The sequence below is a fragment of the Festucalex cinctus genome, chromosome 15, assembly GCF_051991245.1.
Source record: "Festucalex cinctus isolate MCC-2025b chromosome 15, RoL_Fcin_1.0, whole genome shotgun sequence".
In the NCBI taxonomy this organism is placed as follows: Eukaryota; Metazoa; Chordata; class Actinopteri; order Syngnathiformes; family Syngnathidae; genus Festucalex; species Festucalex cinctus.
In genome coordinates this window covers 14,115,356-14,130,577 of record NC_135425.1, presented here as the reverse complement: position 1 = coordinate 14,130,577, position 15,222 = coordinate 14,115,356, and the positions used below count along the sequence as shown (strand labels likewise).

The following is a 15,222-nucleotide window of genomic DNA, read 5'->3' as shown; positions in this document are numbered from 1 at the left end:
AAAACAAAAAAAACCCATGTCAAACAGTTTCATCTCGATTCGATCCAGATCATATTTGGCATCAATTACAATTCAAAATGATGTCACCACCACGTGGCTCATAGTGGTACAAACAGAACTGCCACGGATCTTGGTACCTGTCCACAAAATTTATTTTCAACATCCATTACAGCCTCTACTTACAATCTTGTCAGTGGTGGAGGCTGCAGCCAGCGTGGAAGGGCATCTCTCCTGGTGGTCCGGCTGATTCTGAAGGACGCTGCCGCTGCTGATGGAGATGGTGTAGATGCTGTTGCTGTAGCCGTCACAGGAGCAGTGGTCACCTCTACGAGCGCCGCTCCCCGCCGCCCAGACGTAAACAGAGCCTCGCCCGTGTCGGCCCTGTTGTTAATTAGAGCGGCAGACCGAGGCCATTCATCAATCGTGATCCTCGTTAACGAGGACGGAAAAGTCCTTGAAACTTTTTACAGCCAATGTACATGTCTGCAGGTCTCTGGAGTTAAGGAAACAAAAAACGTGAGGGGAAACTCTCACTGTTCGAATGCCATTCTGCAAAGCAAGGCGAGTCAGTGGTCCAGGTCCGTCCACGGTGACGCCGTCATCTTCCGGCCCCCAGCTGGCCAAGTAGATGTCAACGTGTTGCGGTTTGAGGCTCAGCGCCTGCGCCTCCGCCATGTCCGTCACTTCTCCATCCGGTCCATCCAGAATCCGGACGCCTACGGGTGAAAAGGCCAGGAGGGTCAGGGTGTGATCACTTTCGAAACCTCTCAGTGAACGGACCTCCAATCCGTGCGTGGAAAGCTACTCCTATGGTGCATGTGGAGTGGTTTGCAGTAATGGCGGCGGCCACCATTCCTGCACACCGAGTCCCATGGCTGCGGAGAAACATCAGAACATGAGCCTGGATGCATATTGTATGAGCGAGGCTATTTTCGTGACATCAAACCAGCGAGAAGACAGAAGTCTAAACGGAGCTGGGAATTTACATATTCATTTATGCATGCAATTACAGGAGAATGGGGAGAAAAATGGAGCATGAATTAAAGCAAGGGTCAATCAAGAAGGGGTGGATTGCGGAGGAGAGCCGAGTAGGAAGAAGTTCTTACTAGTTGGCAGCCCTCTCAGAATAACTCGGCGACGGATGGCGTTCTTGTCCGTTCACATCAAAGCTGGCGAGAGCATCCTGAGCGAGATTCGATTAAGAGGAGCAGCACATACAGTAACCAGATGCCAGCAGCTATCCGTCTCCGTTTCATCAAACCAATCACAAAGAGCATTATTCACCAGTCCAAGCAAAGCCTAAGTGGATCAGACATCTAATGTCCATTCCAATCGTCCTCTCCAAGCATTTTGGCCCAAAATCTATAGCATGGCTGGCATATCTGTCTCTGTTATGCGCTCTTACACTAAGAGCTGCGCTAAATTGATCATGATTAATGCACCCCACACCCACCTCCCCCTCTTGCCGCCAAAATCATCCCATCTCATCCCGGGGTTACTTACGTAATTCGGTTTCAGGTCTGGATGCTCTCCATCGATGCCATCATCGAGGACGGATACCACCACACCGCTGCCGGTGTACCCCATCCCCCAAGCCCCAACGATGTTCATGGGGGGCCGGCAGCCTTTGGAGTAATCACTGCAGAGCTGCATAGTAAATAGTGGCACATCCAAATTAGTTGCTGGGTGGGTAGGAACAAGTGTTGATTTATTTAAACTTATAATATGCGGTAATTATTTCTGTTTTGAATATTTAAATAAAAATTTATAGAAGTACTTCCATTGATTATTATGGGGAATGTGAGGTTTGTTACCAGAAAAATTGGATGAAACAACGCCTAATAGAAAATTGCATTTGTTTTTGTTTTTTGTTTTACATTCTACTCTTCTATATATTTAATATCAACTACAAAAAAAATCTTATCCAAGTTATTCAACCACTATTATGCACAAGCTAACGTCAGCTCGACTTTTATGCGACCAAAACAATGTGCTTTGCTTCGCTTTGCACTTGTGAACTGAGTAGGGATGTAACGATATCCAAACATCACGATACGATATTATCATATTGTGAACATGACGACGATGATATTGTGGCAGTTCTAATATCACAATATCACGATATTGCCCTTATTGTGACATCCCTGGAACTGAGTAGCAAAAATCCTAAATTAGCTACAAATAACAATTGTTACTTGTATTTAGAAGGTTTTTCGGCTAAAGTTTTTTAGGCTGTCACAAGACACATTTGGCACAAAACATTCCAGCACCATATCTTACAACATCAAACAATGCTCTGAAATAAGGCCATGAATGAGGAATATCTTGCCTCTCCAAATCTCTTGCCGTCATCGTTAATGCTCCCAGGTTCATATTACTCCTCCTGTTGATGCTATACCCCTCATCCCCAATCTTAAAAACCCAAGAGCTCAACCGCAGTTTGCTTTACTTTTCTATAAATGTCTAATTTTTATGTTGTGCCGAGGTTGAAAATGGTGACAATCTAATTTTGACAAAGTCGAGAATAGAAAGCAACAATATCTGTTTTCAAATGTGTGTAAATGTAAAAAGTCATAAAAAAATAAATCAGGAAAGGACAACTGTTTAAATCCAGCATGATTACAATTTACTTACATTGTACCACTGCTTGTGCTTCTTGAAGTGCTGTAAGCGAGTGTAGTGTTGCTGATGAGCATCTCCACTTTGGGAGGTCTCTTCACTGAAGGAGTTCAAAGTTCTTTTCACTCTTTTCTGGATCTCCTGCTGTTGGAGCCATTCCACCTTAGACACAAACACATTTTAGTTATGCTAACATGTACTGAATAAAATAATTGCTAAAAATTACTGTATTGACGTTTTGAACCCGGGCTTCAATTAACTATGGAGTGCTGGTGGAAAACAGGTTGAAAGTTGTCATTTTTATTTTCCCTTTTGCAGATTTTATTTAATTTGTCCATTTGAGGCCACCGTCCACATGGCTGGGCAGGTGTCCCCCAGTCTCCACTTCCGGGTCCGCGACCTGTCGGTTTCCAAACCTAAACTTTACGAAAGCAAAACGTTTCTATCTTTCAATTTTTTTTCCTACCTGGACGCTTTTATGGAAGCTCAGTACGTGTCTATTTCATTGTGGCCAATGTAAGTTTGGACTTTTTAGTGGACATTTTGGGGTTTGTTTTGGGTGGCGACCAGAGAAGAAAACGCGTTTCCCCCTCCCCTTCTTTTCGTAACTTTATTGCTCATTCTGAAGAAGATTCGCTACGTTTTACTTTCACGTAGTAGTTCTAACTTTGTACTTAGTTAAATTTGACTAATCAGAATTCTCATAGTCTGTCTGTCAATTTATAAAATTTGAATAGATGTAAGTAATTGCAGTTCAATTATCACTGTGACAAGTCGAAAACCACCGATATCTGGAACGTCATATTCACGTCGTGTATGTACAGTATTCTACATTCGTATCTGTTGTTCAATTAAATTTTTTAAAAGTCACACAGAAAATAGACTCTAATTGAGTAGCGCCTGAAGGCTGTGCTCTCAATCTTGTCTTATTGTTGTAATTCCAGTTTGAGCCTGACCTGCGGTGGCGCCCATGTTGCTGCTCATGAGCAATTATGTCTTGTGTATTTAAGAGGCAGCTACTTGCCTCAGCCCAAGATAACCTCAACTTCTAGACCTTGTTTGCCACCATGACCTTGATCTTTCCTTCCTGTCTTGTTCTTGTACGTTCTTGAAGGTTTTTGTTGTAGCCTACTTTGCCTTGACTTTTTGGCCTGGCTCAAGTTTGTTTCACGTTCCGCGTAAAGTTGTGTGTTTTTTGTTATTGCGTTTTCTCTTGACTTTGCAAGCTCTTTTTGTTGGACTTATGCCTGTGTGCCTAACTTGTAAATAAATATTTTTGTAAACCCTACTTTATTTGTTGGTGTTTTGGGATCCATTGATCCTTTACAGTATCTGTCACGGAGGGTCAAGAATCGATTACTATACCTCGGCCTCCATGGCAACACGAGCTGTCAACGTATAGTTGGGCGCCGTGGACCGCACCGCCGTTTTGTGGTGGCGGAAGATGTAATGACTCCTCAGCTGTCCAATCTGGGTGTACAAACGCATACGGGCAACATTTTTTGCCGTTATTTTGATTTAAAAAAAACAACAACAAAAAACACACACATTGCAACATAAGGCAAGATAATGACATTCAAACACCTTTAAAAAACAAAACACTACATAGAGTGCAAAGTGTGCAATAATTCTTGATCCAATGACAAATGAAAGTTAATGACACCCCAAACCCATTTCAAATTGTAATAGGAAATGTATAATTTAGTCTTTAGGTGACTCATACAGCACTAAACAGCTGATAAATTATCAATAATGTGGTAACCATACACTTGAGGGTAGTTTTTCATGCTTTGAAACTTTAGCCGCTGCTCTGCGGCCTCAAGACGTCATCACCTAAGCAGCTTTTATTTCTAGCAGTTCGGCGAGATCATTTAATGAAAACGTGATAATAATGAGGTGGGTGACAAGAATAAATTAGAGGTCTAATTAAAGATGTTGTGAGATTTAATATCGATTCATGACCTAAAGTCCTTCACATCAGCCACACTTATGGTTATTCTCCCAAAGGTTTTTAAGTGACATACTAACTCCCATCCGTTATTTCCATTTTGTCCACACTGATTAATGCACTCCTTTTTCTACACTTTTAGAGTACTAGTGTACATGGAGGAAGGCAAATTTCTATATGCTTAGAACAGTGGCGGGCCTGCTGCTTTGAGGTTAACTGCTATAATAATTAATATTATATGGCGAAGGCAAATTAAATGGGCGCGAGAGGTGAAAGACGGCGTAAATTAAACTCGACACAAGCGTTGCCGTCGACGTAATTAAACTAATATTTTAACTGAATTCCGCTGCAGCTTACAGCGACACTTCATTACCTCTCTATTTATTTATTTATTTATTTATTTATTTATTTATTTATTTTATTATCTGCTGATTTACTGCAGCTGAACGAGGCAGCTTCGACTGTCACATTTGATCAATGTTTTAATACTTGATACCTAACCCCCCAATCCCCCCCACTCCAAAAGGATAATAACTATCACCCTGCTTGGGCAGATGTTGCACCGCAAATTGCATAGAATACATTTTCATTTACTGCGCCCCATCCAAAAAGCACAATTTACGGTTGCCTCTTGTATAATGAATGCTGTTTTGGCAGTGTTTGTGTTTGCTATAGCAAGCAACTTCATTGGGAACAATGTACTAGGATTCAATGTAAGATTATTTGACAGTACACAGTTGACCTCCACTATTCACGGGTGTTTGGACCAGGCCCAACTGTAAATATCGATGTAAAGATATATATGCATTTGACTGTTGATGATAGTTGATAGTTTTGTCTGTAGTTTGAGTAGCAATTAGCAATCTTGGGGTTAAAATTGGCTACTTACCTGTCCCATATTTGTGAATCCATATTTCTCTGCAATCCCAGTCGCAGATTTAGCACCTCCTTTAATCCGTAGGGCCCAGTCATTAGTGTAGAAGGTGGCTTGGCAAAACTGCAGGAAGGTTCCGATCCACAGCGCACAGAAAATCTGCATTTCGGTCCAAGTTTTTCCACTTTCACGCACTTTCCCTGTTCGTGTCAGAAGTCTTGATCATTGTTTTTAACTTTTTTTTTTACATTACCAGGTTGGATCACACGCGCTTCTCTGTGGGGTAACCGGACTGGACTGGTCCTTCATGAGGATGAAGTAGGTGTCAGATGGCTGGTCCAACATGGACGACAGGTATCGTCACACACACACACAATGTCAGCTGTGTTCCCAGCTCAAATGATGCTATTTAGGAGGGTTATTCTCACTATCATGTTTTGATTAGTTTTCCCCTTTTTTATTTTTTATTTTTTTATTTTTTAACCTCTAAAAACCATAATGACACAAAAATTAATAGGAGTCGTTGCGCAGTAGTCGACTAGTCAAAATCTCCACCAAAAAAAAGCCACAAATGTCTGAATGTTTTGAACTCCTGTTTTTTTTGTGGTGGGTAAACATGGTGGGTTTTGAATCGGGTGGAGGATGGTTAAAAAGTATTTGGGAATTAACGGAAAGTACTTCACTATAATAAAGGATATACTTAGTATTCTGTCACCATTTAGGGGAGAAAACTCGTTCTTTTTTGGTATTTAGAGACGAGAGAGCCGCTTCACTGTCATTTCCATCAACATGTGGCCTTCATCCGCTGGTATTTCTTTCTTTTTTTTTACGTGCGGCTCCCAGCATGACTAACCCCTCTTAAATCATCCGGATGGGCTCTAATCACCAACCGCTGCTCACATTTTGTGCACACTGTAAGCCTCTTTCCATCAAGCGCATCTCTTGCCCTACGTCAGCAGAGACAAATGGTCTTGCGTTAATATGTAATATGTAGGGCTGTCAAAATTCAAGCGTTAACTGTGGATATTTATTTACGTTTATTAAAACGTAAAAAAAAATAATTAACTCAGTTAACTCAGTGTGTAGCTAAACTTGGAGGAGTCACTGGCGGGAAGATGAATAAACATGCACTAGAGGTAGTTTTATGTTGTGATTTACTTGCTTGATGCTTGTTGGAGAATTGTAAAGCAATTTGGACATTTTGCTGATCCAAATTCATATATAACATATTAGTTATATGCCTTTGTCATATCTCAGATAAAAATTCCCTGCTCAAATGACCTCCACAGGGCCTCACAAACCAAGTGCGGTGATCATGAGCAGAGCTCAACGTGTAAGCGAGAAGTTCTGACAATTTTTTATTTATTTTTTTAATATGCCATATTATCAATACAGTCATCCTCGAGTCATAAAATAATTTGTCTAAAGTTTGAGTTAACATGTTGATATCAGCTCATAGTTATGCTAGCTATTGTAGCATACACAGGTATGACGCTCACCTGTTTTCTGGGTTTGAGCATGTGACATTCTGAATAAAGCAGATTTGCCCACACAGTAGTGTGAATTCTTGTTTCAACGGGTGCCCTGCGATTGTCTGGCGACTAGTCCAGGTTGCATTCACTTCGCTCACTAAGAGCTGGCATAGACTCCAGTCCACCAGTGACCCCAATGAGAGCAAGCTTTAATTGAGGGAGGCATTTATTTTCCCAAGTGGATGACACACATATCAATATCCTACTTGCGGAAATGTGGTACATGAAGTATGTCGATGTGGATTGCTGTAATGTGACACAATTTATGTAATCACTGTTTAAAAGGCACCGCAAGCCAGCACAAGTCGTCGTGTCCTCTTCAAAGACTTCCTTGTGATCTGAACACGGACTAAAGCGCCTCAAGGCAAAAGAATTCATTTTTAATGAGGATAAATGTGGCATCCAATCAAAGGAGGGTCATGAAAGGAGCACGTTCGCAGTGACCTACCGCCTCGTTTTGTTTTCTCCTTATTCTTCTTTAACAAGCGTCTCCCCGAGACAGCCGACATGGGCGCAAGCGATTACAGCCAATCTAAAGCGTGAGTTGTGAACGACTACGAGCAGGTTTGTGATGTAACCTGGCTCTCATCCGGCGTAGCGGATAGTAAAACGAGGGGAGCGAAGCGAAACTTTGAAGTTGTCTCAGGCGTCTTCAGAGAGACGCGGGCATGTTTTGATGTTCAAGAGAAGCGCTCGCTTTCAAGCGGTGACACTTTTCCCTGGAAATAATAGTCAGAGGCCTTTCCTTCGACATGAGCTTCCACATGTGCTTTGTTCAAAGCGTCATGCTGGTTATTTATGTTGCGTGTATGTAACTTGTTTTTCTGAAGTCCTTTTTCAATTCAGTGTTGCAAAAGAAGAGGGACAATGTCAGCTTTAAAGCACCCTTGCACAACTTATTTAATTACTCTTAAGCAGCACAGACCTTGCTAACTGCTAGCCACCACGCAGCCCAGAAAAATTCACATTTCTACTAAAACATTCAATTTCGCCCCCAAATTTTCTTTACAATGTTTTATGATTTCCACTCATCTAAACATGGCTTTCTGATTAATATTGTATTTTTGGAATATGAATAAAGCAGCAAAATCCAACCGTTGTTATCCATCTCAGGGGTGGCCATTTTGCCACTTGCCGTTGACTGAAAATGACATCATAGGGCTCTGGTAATAACCAATCACACGGTGGTCATGTGGCATTTGCAAGCTGAGCTGTGATTGGTCATTACCTGAGCTCTGAGTGACCCCGGGTTTTCACCGGATGCGGTTGCGGTGCGGTTGCGGTGCGGTGCGTCTTGACTGCGTGCTCCGGACGGGTCAAGTTTTTTGTCAATCCACACCGGCTCCGCACAGCTGCGATCCGGCAGCTCCGTCGCCGCCCACTTCCCAACGTGTCTTGCGGGACCGCGCGCGCGCGATCATGTGGCATTTCACAACGACAAACATACAGAAAGTCTGTGCTCAACAGAGAAGCAGAAAGAGAGGTGGACTTCTTTTGATTTAACCTTTTCTTCTTCTTCTGCTATGAGATTCCATGCAGCATCCTTTTTTTGGTTGTCCTTATAAAAAGGATGTGCTGTGTCATTTATTATTTTGTGGTTTTCCACCTCCAATATAAACCTCTCCTCGTCCATGTTCGCTGGTGTCTAAACCGTGAATGAGCACATGGCCCGGCGACGCCCACGTCACGTTTTGCTGAAAAGCTTGCGAAATAGGAGCTGGCGAGTGTTTTATTCTGAAAGGTAACCGGAAATTTATTTTGAAACTGCGTCGGTCTTCCTGTCCCGCTCGATGTGTTTTGTGCTAGCTTGCCATTTGCCGGAGGCCTACCGCTGCGGCGTCCGGCAAAAATAGAAAATAGGTCTATCCTTGCGGAAGGCTTGCGGCACGCCGCAGCTGAGACGCAGTCGACACGCAACGCACCCGCAAGCGGTGTAAACTGCACCATTCGAATGAATGGAATCTAATTGCTTGCGTCGCCGGACCGCACCGCAACCGCACCGCAACCGCATCCGGTGAAAACCCGGGGTGACTGTAATGTAATTTTTAGTTGACAGCAAGTGACAAAATGGCTGCTCCCTAGGATGGAACGGGTGGATTTTGCTGCTTAATTCATATTCTACGAACACAATATAAACCAGAATACAATTTTTAGATGAGCGGGGCTCCATAGAACATCTAAAGAATATTTTTGCGTTGAATTTCCCTTTAGCATCTTCTGTAGAATTTATCATTAGTTTCTATGTATATGTCAATGTAACATCCCAAAGTCATTCCACCTTCAGATCCTTGCCAATCCAATATCAATCACTGTTCTTTTGTCCCGGCCTTCCAGGATATTCAGCGTCACAAACAATGTCAGGAAATGTCTGTCACAGCTTTTGACTTTGACTCCTCCCGTTACCCAATTGTGGCCTGCTCAGAGGAGAATTCATCTCAAATTATTTTTTTGTTGTTGTTGTTTTTTTATTTCTAAAGCAATCCATCAGGATTTTGGCAGACCATCTCGCAATGGGTACTTTTTAATGCAGTCTTGAACATCCTGTGTGTTATGTGAGCGGGTGCGTTCGCTCCACATTTTTCTTTTTTATTTGGTCACTAATGAGTCTCCGATCTGTGTTGAAAGACGAGAGGATTCTTTCAAGTGTGACTTGAGGGTTTGTTTATGAGCGTCGTTACCGATTCACGCAGAAAAAAAGGTTCATGTTGCATCGTTTATTGCTTCAAATTACATCAAATGTGATTTTTTTTTTTTTTTTTTTACTCATTGGTGACAGGCTGATTTGCGTATACAGCCTAATACAAAGTATGGATTCACATGTAAAATAAATAGTGCTATTTTTATAGACGGCCTAACTTTTAGTTCAGTAATTTTTCATTTAAGCTTCTCTTGAAGGCCTGGCCAGCATTTTAGCATGAAGCACAAGCACAGGGAGTAACCCTTTGTACATTCACCATGCAAGTCATTGTCTTAACTGTAATTTATTGTGTGGCGGTAAAATGCCAGTTTATTTCTTTTGAAACTTGTATGACAGAATATGAGATTGTACATATTTGAGAAAAAAATCCATCCATCCATTTTCTTGACCGCTTATTCCTCACAAGGGTCGCGGGGGGTGCTGGCGCCTATCTCAACTGGCTCTGGGCAGTAGGCGGGGGACACCCTGGACTGGTTGCCAGCCAATCGCAGGGCACACAGAGACGAACAACCATCCACACTCACAAGCACACTTAGGGACAATTCGGAGCGCCCAATTAACCTGCCATGCATGTCTTTGGAATGTGGGAAGAGATCGGAGTACCCGGAGAAGACCCACGCGGGCACGAGGAGAACATGCAAACTCCACTCAGGAAGGCCGGAGCCTGGACTCGAACCCGAGTCCTCAGAACTGGGAGGCGGACGTGCTAACCACTCGGTCACCGTGCCGCCCTTGAGAAAAAATATTATAATAAATCATCATACTTTCTCAAATATTCAACTTATTTTTTCCCCTCAATTAAGTGACTTATTTCTGAAAATACTATAGTGAACCCCTTTTTATTGTGAGGTATATTAGAAGAAGATATGTTTTTTGCTTTAAACATGATTTAAATGTTATATATTCATTTTACGGTTTGAACATTGGATTTTAACATCTGATTTTTTTTTTTAGTCTGACATGACAAACTTTCTTGAATCTTGTCTATTAAAACACTTTTTAAACACATTGTTAAAAAAAAAGTATCTGTATTTTAATATAGAACAATTGCACCATGTTAGTGTCCCCTGCTCTAAAATACATCGGATTTTGGCATACTCGTGGTTCAGCACCTGTGTATTCTCCTATTGCATTCTCCCGCCAATATTTTTAAGGATATTTTTTATGTAGTAGATATTTTTATCGGGGAACCTGTTTTTTTTTTTTTGTGCATTATGCTTTTTGGAGGATTATCACAGTTTATTTATTCAGGTTTTTTTGGGGGTTTTTTTTGGGATTAAAAAAAAAGTATTGGCCCTCAATTATATGCAAATTTTGCTATTCGCAGGCCTGCCCTATCCCCAACAAGAGTCCACTGTATAAAACGTTTTTTTCTCAATTAAAATAACATATAAAACTATATTCTTGTCAAATTACAACTTCAATTCCTTAGTATCATTGTGTTTTCTTTTTTGGTTTACAGTGTGACCCTAATACTCTGTGCCACTGTACTATAATAATCCTCATTTAAAAATGCCACTGGCTACATGTATTAGCTTCTCCTCAGCATGCTGGGCCACTTGTGGTTTTCTCACGGTCATTATGCACACTTTTTGATGCCCAGGGATGTGCTTGTTCTCCACGCTCCTCCTACCAAATCGCGCCAATCCGTCAACACTCGTGCGACGTCGATGGAGTCCTAAAAAAATAAATAAAACGTGATGCCAATGTGAAGTTTCTCTCCATGCTGTGATGCTCAATAGCCGCATTGCTGACAAAATATTTACCACACACACAACACACCATCCACCACGTGCCCACGCTGCCTCTATGGATTCTACAGCACTTCTTCTTTTCTTGGCTTCCTTTTGTTCGCCACTCCAGGCTGGGCTCAGATCCTCGCCGCTCTCTGTAAAACTACTCCTCTCTGTCGGGAGGATTACAGGCTGCGGGGTAGCAGATTAATGACTGACACGTCTGCGACACCACGAACGAAACGCACCACAGTGCACGGTAGATGGCGCTCCGAGTCCCGCAGACACTGCGAAACTGCGATTTCTCATAAAAACCCTGTAAAATTACAGCAACAGGTCATTTTACAAGAACCTTTATAAGAAAGATTCCACATTTTTTTCTTAGATGATTTATTTTTCAGATATATACACTTTTTCGCCAAAGTGTCCGACATAATTTTTTCAAAATGATCACTTTTACCTCAAAAGTGTACTTCTTTTTCCATGAATGACTGTTTTCATGAAAACATGCAACTTTTTCCTGAAATACATGATTTTCTTCTAATTTGTATGTGGTCATAATTTACGATTTTTTCTCTCTCTCTCACTCTCTCTCGCTCAAAAAAATAGCGTTTATATAAAAAAAAAAAAAAAAAAAAAACATGCAACTTTTTCACATATTACATGTTTTTTCTTTTTCAAAAAAATCTTGCTTTTTCCATCTCTAAAATAAATTATTTTTGTAATAAATTATATAGCTTTTTTCAAATATGTATATTGTTCTTGTAAGATTACGTTTTCTATTTTTTATTGCAAATATGCATATTTTTCTTAAACAAAAAATTTAATTTCTTGAAAATATCAAGCTCTTTCTGAAAAAGTATACAACTGTACTTTTCACAATATTTTGTTTTATCTTAACAATATACTACTTTTTTAAACCTTTATTCCTCTAATACAACTTTTTCTTGAAATTACAGCTTTTAAAAAAAATATTTTTTATTTTTTTCTCAAAATACAACTTTTTTTCTAGTAGTCTGACTTTTTTTCTCGTAAAAATGTAAAAAATGTAAGAAAGTTTTTTTTTGTTTTTTTTTTTCATGAAAATATCCCAACTTTTGTTAATTGTGTAAATTGGTTTGTATGTTATTGTTTTTCTTGTGCTAACAACCAAACAAACCCCTGGTGGTCAAGAAGCCTCTTGCGTAGGTACACATAATCTGAAATTTACTGTCCTAAAAAGCAGCACAGTGAGTCCCCACCAAAACTGTTTGTAGATAACTGTTCATGATTCACCTCATCGTTTATTTTTCAGTCCCTGAAAAACTCACCTCTTCACTTGCTTTGTGCTCTTACATGCCACAAATTGGATGGAAAGGCTTGGCTAAAAGAAAATTACGAATTGGTGTCAAGGAAATATATTGATATGGTTGATCTCTACAGAGAGACTGATGTCTCTGTGTATTGGGAGGAACTAAGATTAGCGTGCACATGGAAGTTACGGAGAGTGTTTGCTGCATTTGCATTTACACAAGCGATTCTGGTGCATTTTTTTTCAAAATCAAATAACCTGTGAGCCATTTCATTTTAATTGTATAAAGATTATTTTATTCATTTAAGATGGGGGGTTTTTTCTTGTAGTTTTTTTTTTTTATATTCCTGGCAAGCCTCTGTCCCTTGGTACTTTGTTGTGCTACATAAAGGACACAATAATTTAATTGGAGCCAATCCCAAAAGTAGTGGCAAAACTCCACAAAGTTTTGCTTTTCCTCTAACTAAAAGGAGGCCAGAAGCTCACAGCACCTCAGAGCCTTGCTAGAAGCAGCTTATGTGTGTCATGAATCACTAAGTAGCAATATTTGGGACTTCTCACAGCCGTCAAACAGCTGAGGCTTAATATCCTCCGAGCTGCCCTGCAGTGTCCAGGAAAGTGGGCTGTGTGAGTGAAAAGGACAGAAAAGCATTTAGAGCTGGCCTGTTTTAGACTGTAGCCACATGGACACTTAATCTTTAAAAATGGGTATTTTTCTTCATGTTTTGACACATTTGTGTGCCAAGCAAAACTAACTTTTTGAAAATGCAAAAAAAGCAGATTATTATTATTATTTATTTATTTATTTATTTATTTATTTATTTATTTAAGATTATTTCATATTTATGGTCTGGAAGTAATTTTGATTTATTTCATTTAATTTTGAACATTTTTTGGAAAAGACGGAAAAACGTGAAAAATTTAGCAAACAAGTACAGTTTTCTCAACTCTAAACTTTGTGGATTAGCATTACCTGCTGAAAGGGACTCTTCACAGAAATTCTTTTATGATGCTAACATCTGTACCGTAATTCTGACTTTCTACTTTGCTATTATTAATCGTCACAGGATTGTAACATTTGAGCATATATGGCTTGAAATGACCCAGAAAAATGCACATACCTAACCTTAACGCCACAATATTATACTCCTCAATCTCCACTTTGCTTCAGTCTCCAATCAGATCAACTGACGTAAACTTTGTTTGCGTAATCTACTGTAACGTTTACAGTACTTGTGCTACAAGCATCAAAAGCGGAATGAGGCAACACTCCAAGCATCTGTGGTAAAATACTTTTTTTTTTTTTTTAATAGAGCATTAATCCATATCTGAAATATAACATCATGGCAGAATATGCACAGAAGTCTCTTATATATTTTCCATGTAAATGTACTTTGCTTATATACGTGTGGGAGTGTGTGTGTATGTGTGGGAGTGTGGCAAGGGGGTGTGAGTGATTGCTCATGTGGAAATGCGTAGTGGTTTTTCCCACAATTAGAATAGTAAAAGATGTATTTTTTTCAATATTTTAAATACAAGTCTTTGATGGTGTCTTTAAATGTCTCTGAATATAAAAGCTGGTGTTCTGACCCTCATTAGTCCATTAATGATGATGACTCAAAATTCTCTTTATATTGTAAAACAGCTCCTTTTGATGTTTAATCATGTTAATATATATTTATACACTGCTCAAAGAAAATTAGGGATGTTGGGCTTTTTTTCCCCCCTGAAATTTCAGGATGAACCCAAAATGCACTATAACATTTACAACTGTTAAATGTTTCAGTACTTTTTGCACAACTTGTTGTTTACGTTTTCACGTAAAAAGGTAAGTGCATTTTCGGTTTGTCCTGAAATTCCACCCAAAAGCCAACTACCCCCAACTTTTTGTGCGCTGTGTAGATTATCTGTATTTATTCTCTTTACATCTCATCATTGCTTAGTCATATTGCACTTGAAGCGACCGTCCCGCGCCATAACAAAGCTGAAGAGGTCTTTTTGGAGAGCTCTAAAAGCACATCAAGGCATTGTCATCACCTCAAACAAAAAGGCGCTCAAATCTCAACCTTTGTGTCTCGTCCTCCCACAGTTTTTCTTTTGTGTATTTGCATGTCATAATCCTCCAGGTCCCTTGTGAAATCCCCCGTCTGCGGGGGTATTGCAGTTGCAAAAGTATTTATTTTGTTCTTTCAGAGGAACCAGAAGCATTTCTTCCTGTTCTTCTTGGTGGGTGCAGTGGGACGCACGGCCTGGGGGGAGTCCTGTTGGCTGGGTGTGCCGGACGGAGGGGTTGAGGTCTGGGGCGAGCCCTCGGGAGGGTCACCAACCTTCCACGTGCGGACCACTTGCCCTTCCTGAAGACGAAAGTCGTGCTCTACGCTACACGGGGAGGGGTGGAATAAAAAACATTTTGGTCAGTCACACAAGTGTAGATATAAAAAGTCTACGCACCCCAGTTGAAATGCCTGGTCTTGTAATGTAAATAATGGGTACAAGAAAGTTAATTTAAACACATTTTCACATCATA

At 40.4% G+C, this 15,222-nt stretch overlaps 2 protein-coding genes and 1 long non-coding RNA gene across 7 annotated transcripts in view; 1 reads left to right on the top strand and 2 right to left on the bottom strand.

The window, feature by feature from the left end:
- The window catches only part of pcsk5a (proprotein convertase subtilisin/kexin type 5a), a 32,612-nt gene extending 26,973 nt beyond the window's left edge, over positions 1 to 5,639 (bottom strand). The window contains exons 1-8 of the mRNA XM_077496569.1: positions 5,457 to 5,639; positions 3,985 to 4,089; positions 2,635 to 2,781; positions 1,504 to 1,647; positions 1,107 to 1,183; positions 781 to 875; positions 535 to 716; positions 184 to 381 (exon numbers count right to left, since the gene is read on the bottom strand). Of these exons, the coding sequence (XP_077352695.1) occupies positions 184 to 381; positions 535 to 716; positions 781 to 875; positions 1,107 to 1,183; positions 1,504 to 1,647; positions 2,635 to 2,781; positions 3,985 to 4,089; positions 5,457 to 5,606 (1,098 nt within the window). The 5' untranslated portion in view covers positions 5,607 to 5,639. The remainder of the gene's footprint in view (positions 1 to 183; positions 382 to 534; positions 717 to 780; positions 876 to 1,106; positions 1,184 to 1,503; positions 1,648 to 2,634; positions 2,782 to 3,984; positions 4,090 to 5,456) is intronic.
- The window catches only part of LOC144001918 (uncharacterized), a 70,186-nt gene that overhangs the window by 15,923 nt on the left and 39,041 nt on the right, over positions 1 to 15,222 (top strand). For all 4 annotated transcript variants that reach the window (XR_013278631.1, XR_013278630.1, XR_013278632.1 and 1 more), the window contains 2 exons: positions 173 to 3,135; positions 5,698 to 5,795. This is a non-coding gene — a long non-coding RNA (uncharacterized LOC144001918). The remainder of the gene's footprint in view (positions 1 to 172; positions 3,136 to 5,697; positions 5,796 to 15,222) is intronic.
- Positions 14,003 to 15,222, bottom strand: part of LOC144001911 (uncharacterized) — a 37,873-nt gene continuing 36,653 nt past the window's right edge. For both annotated transcript variants that reach the window (XM_077496561.1, XM_077496563.1), the window contains exon 4: positions 14,003 to 15,074. In XM_077496561.1, coding sequence (XP_077352687.1) covers positions 14,885 to 15,074 — 190 coding nt within the window. In that variant the 3' untranslated portion in view covers positions 14,003 to 14,884. The remainder of the gene's footprint in view (positions 15,075 to 15,222) is intronic.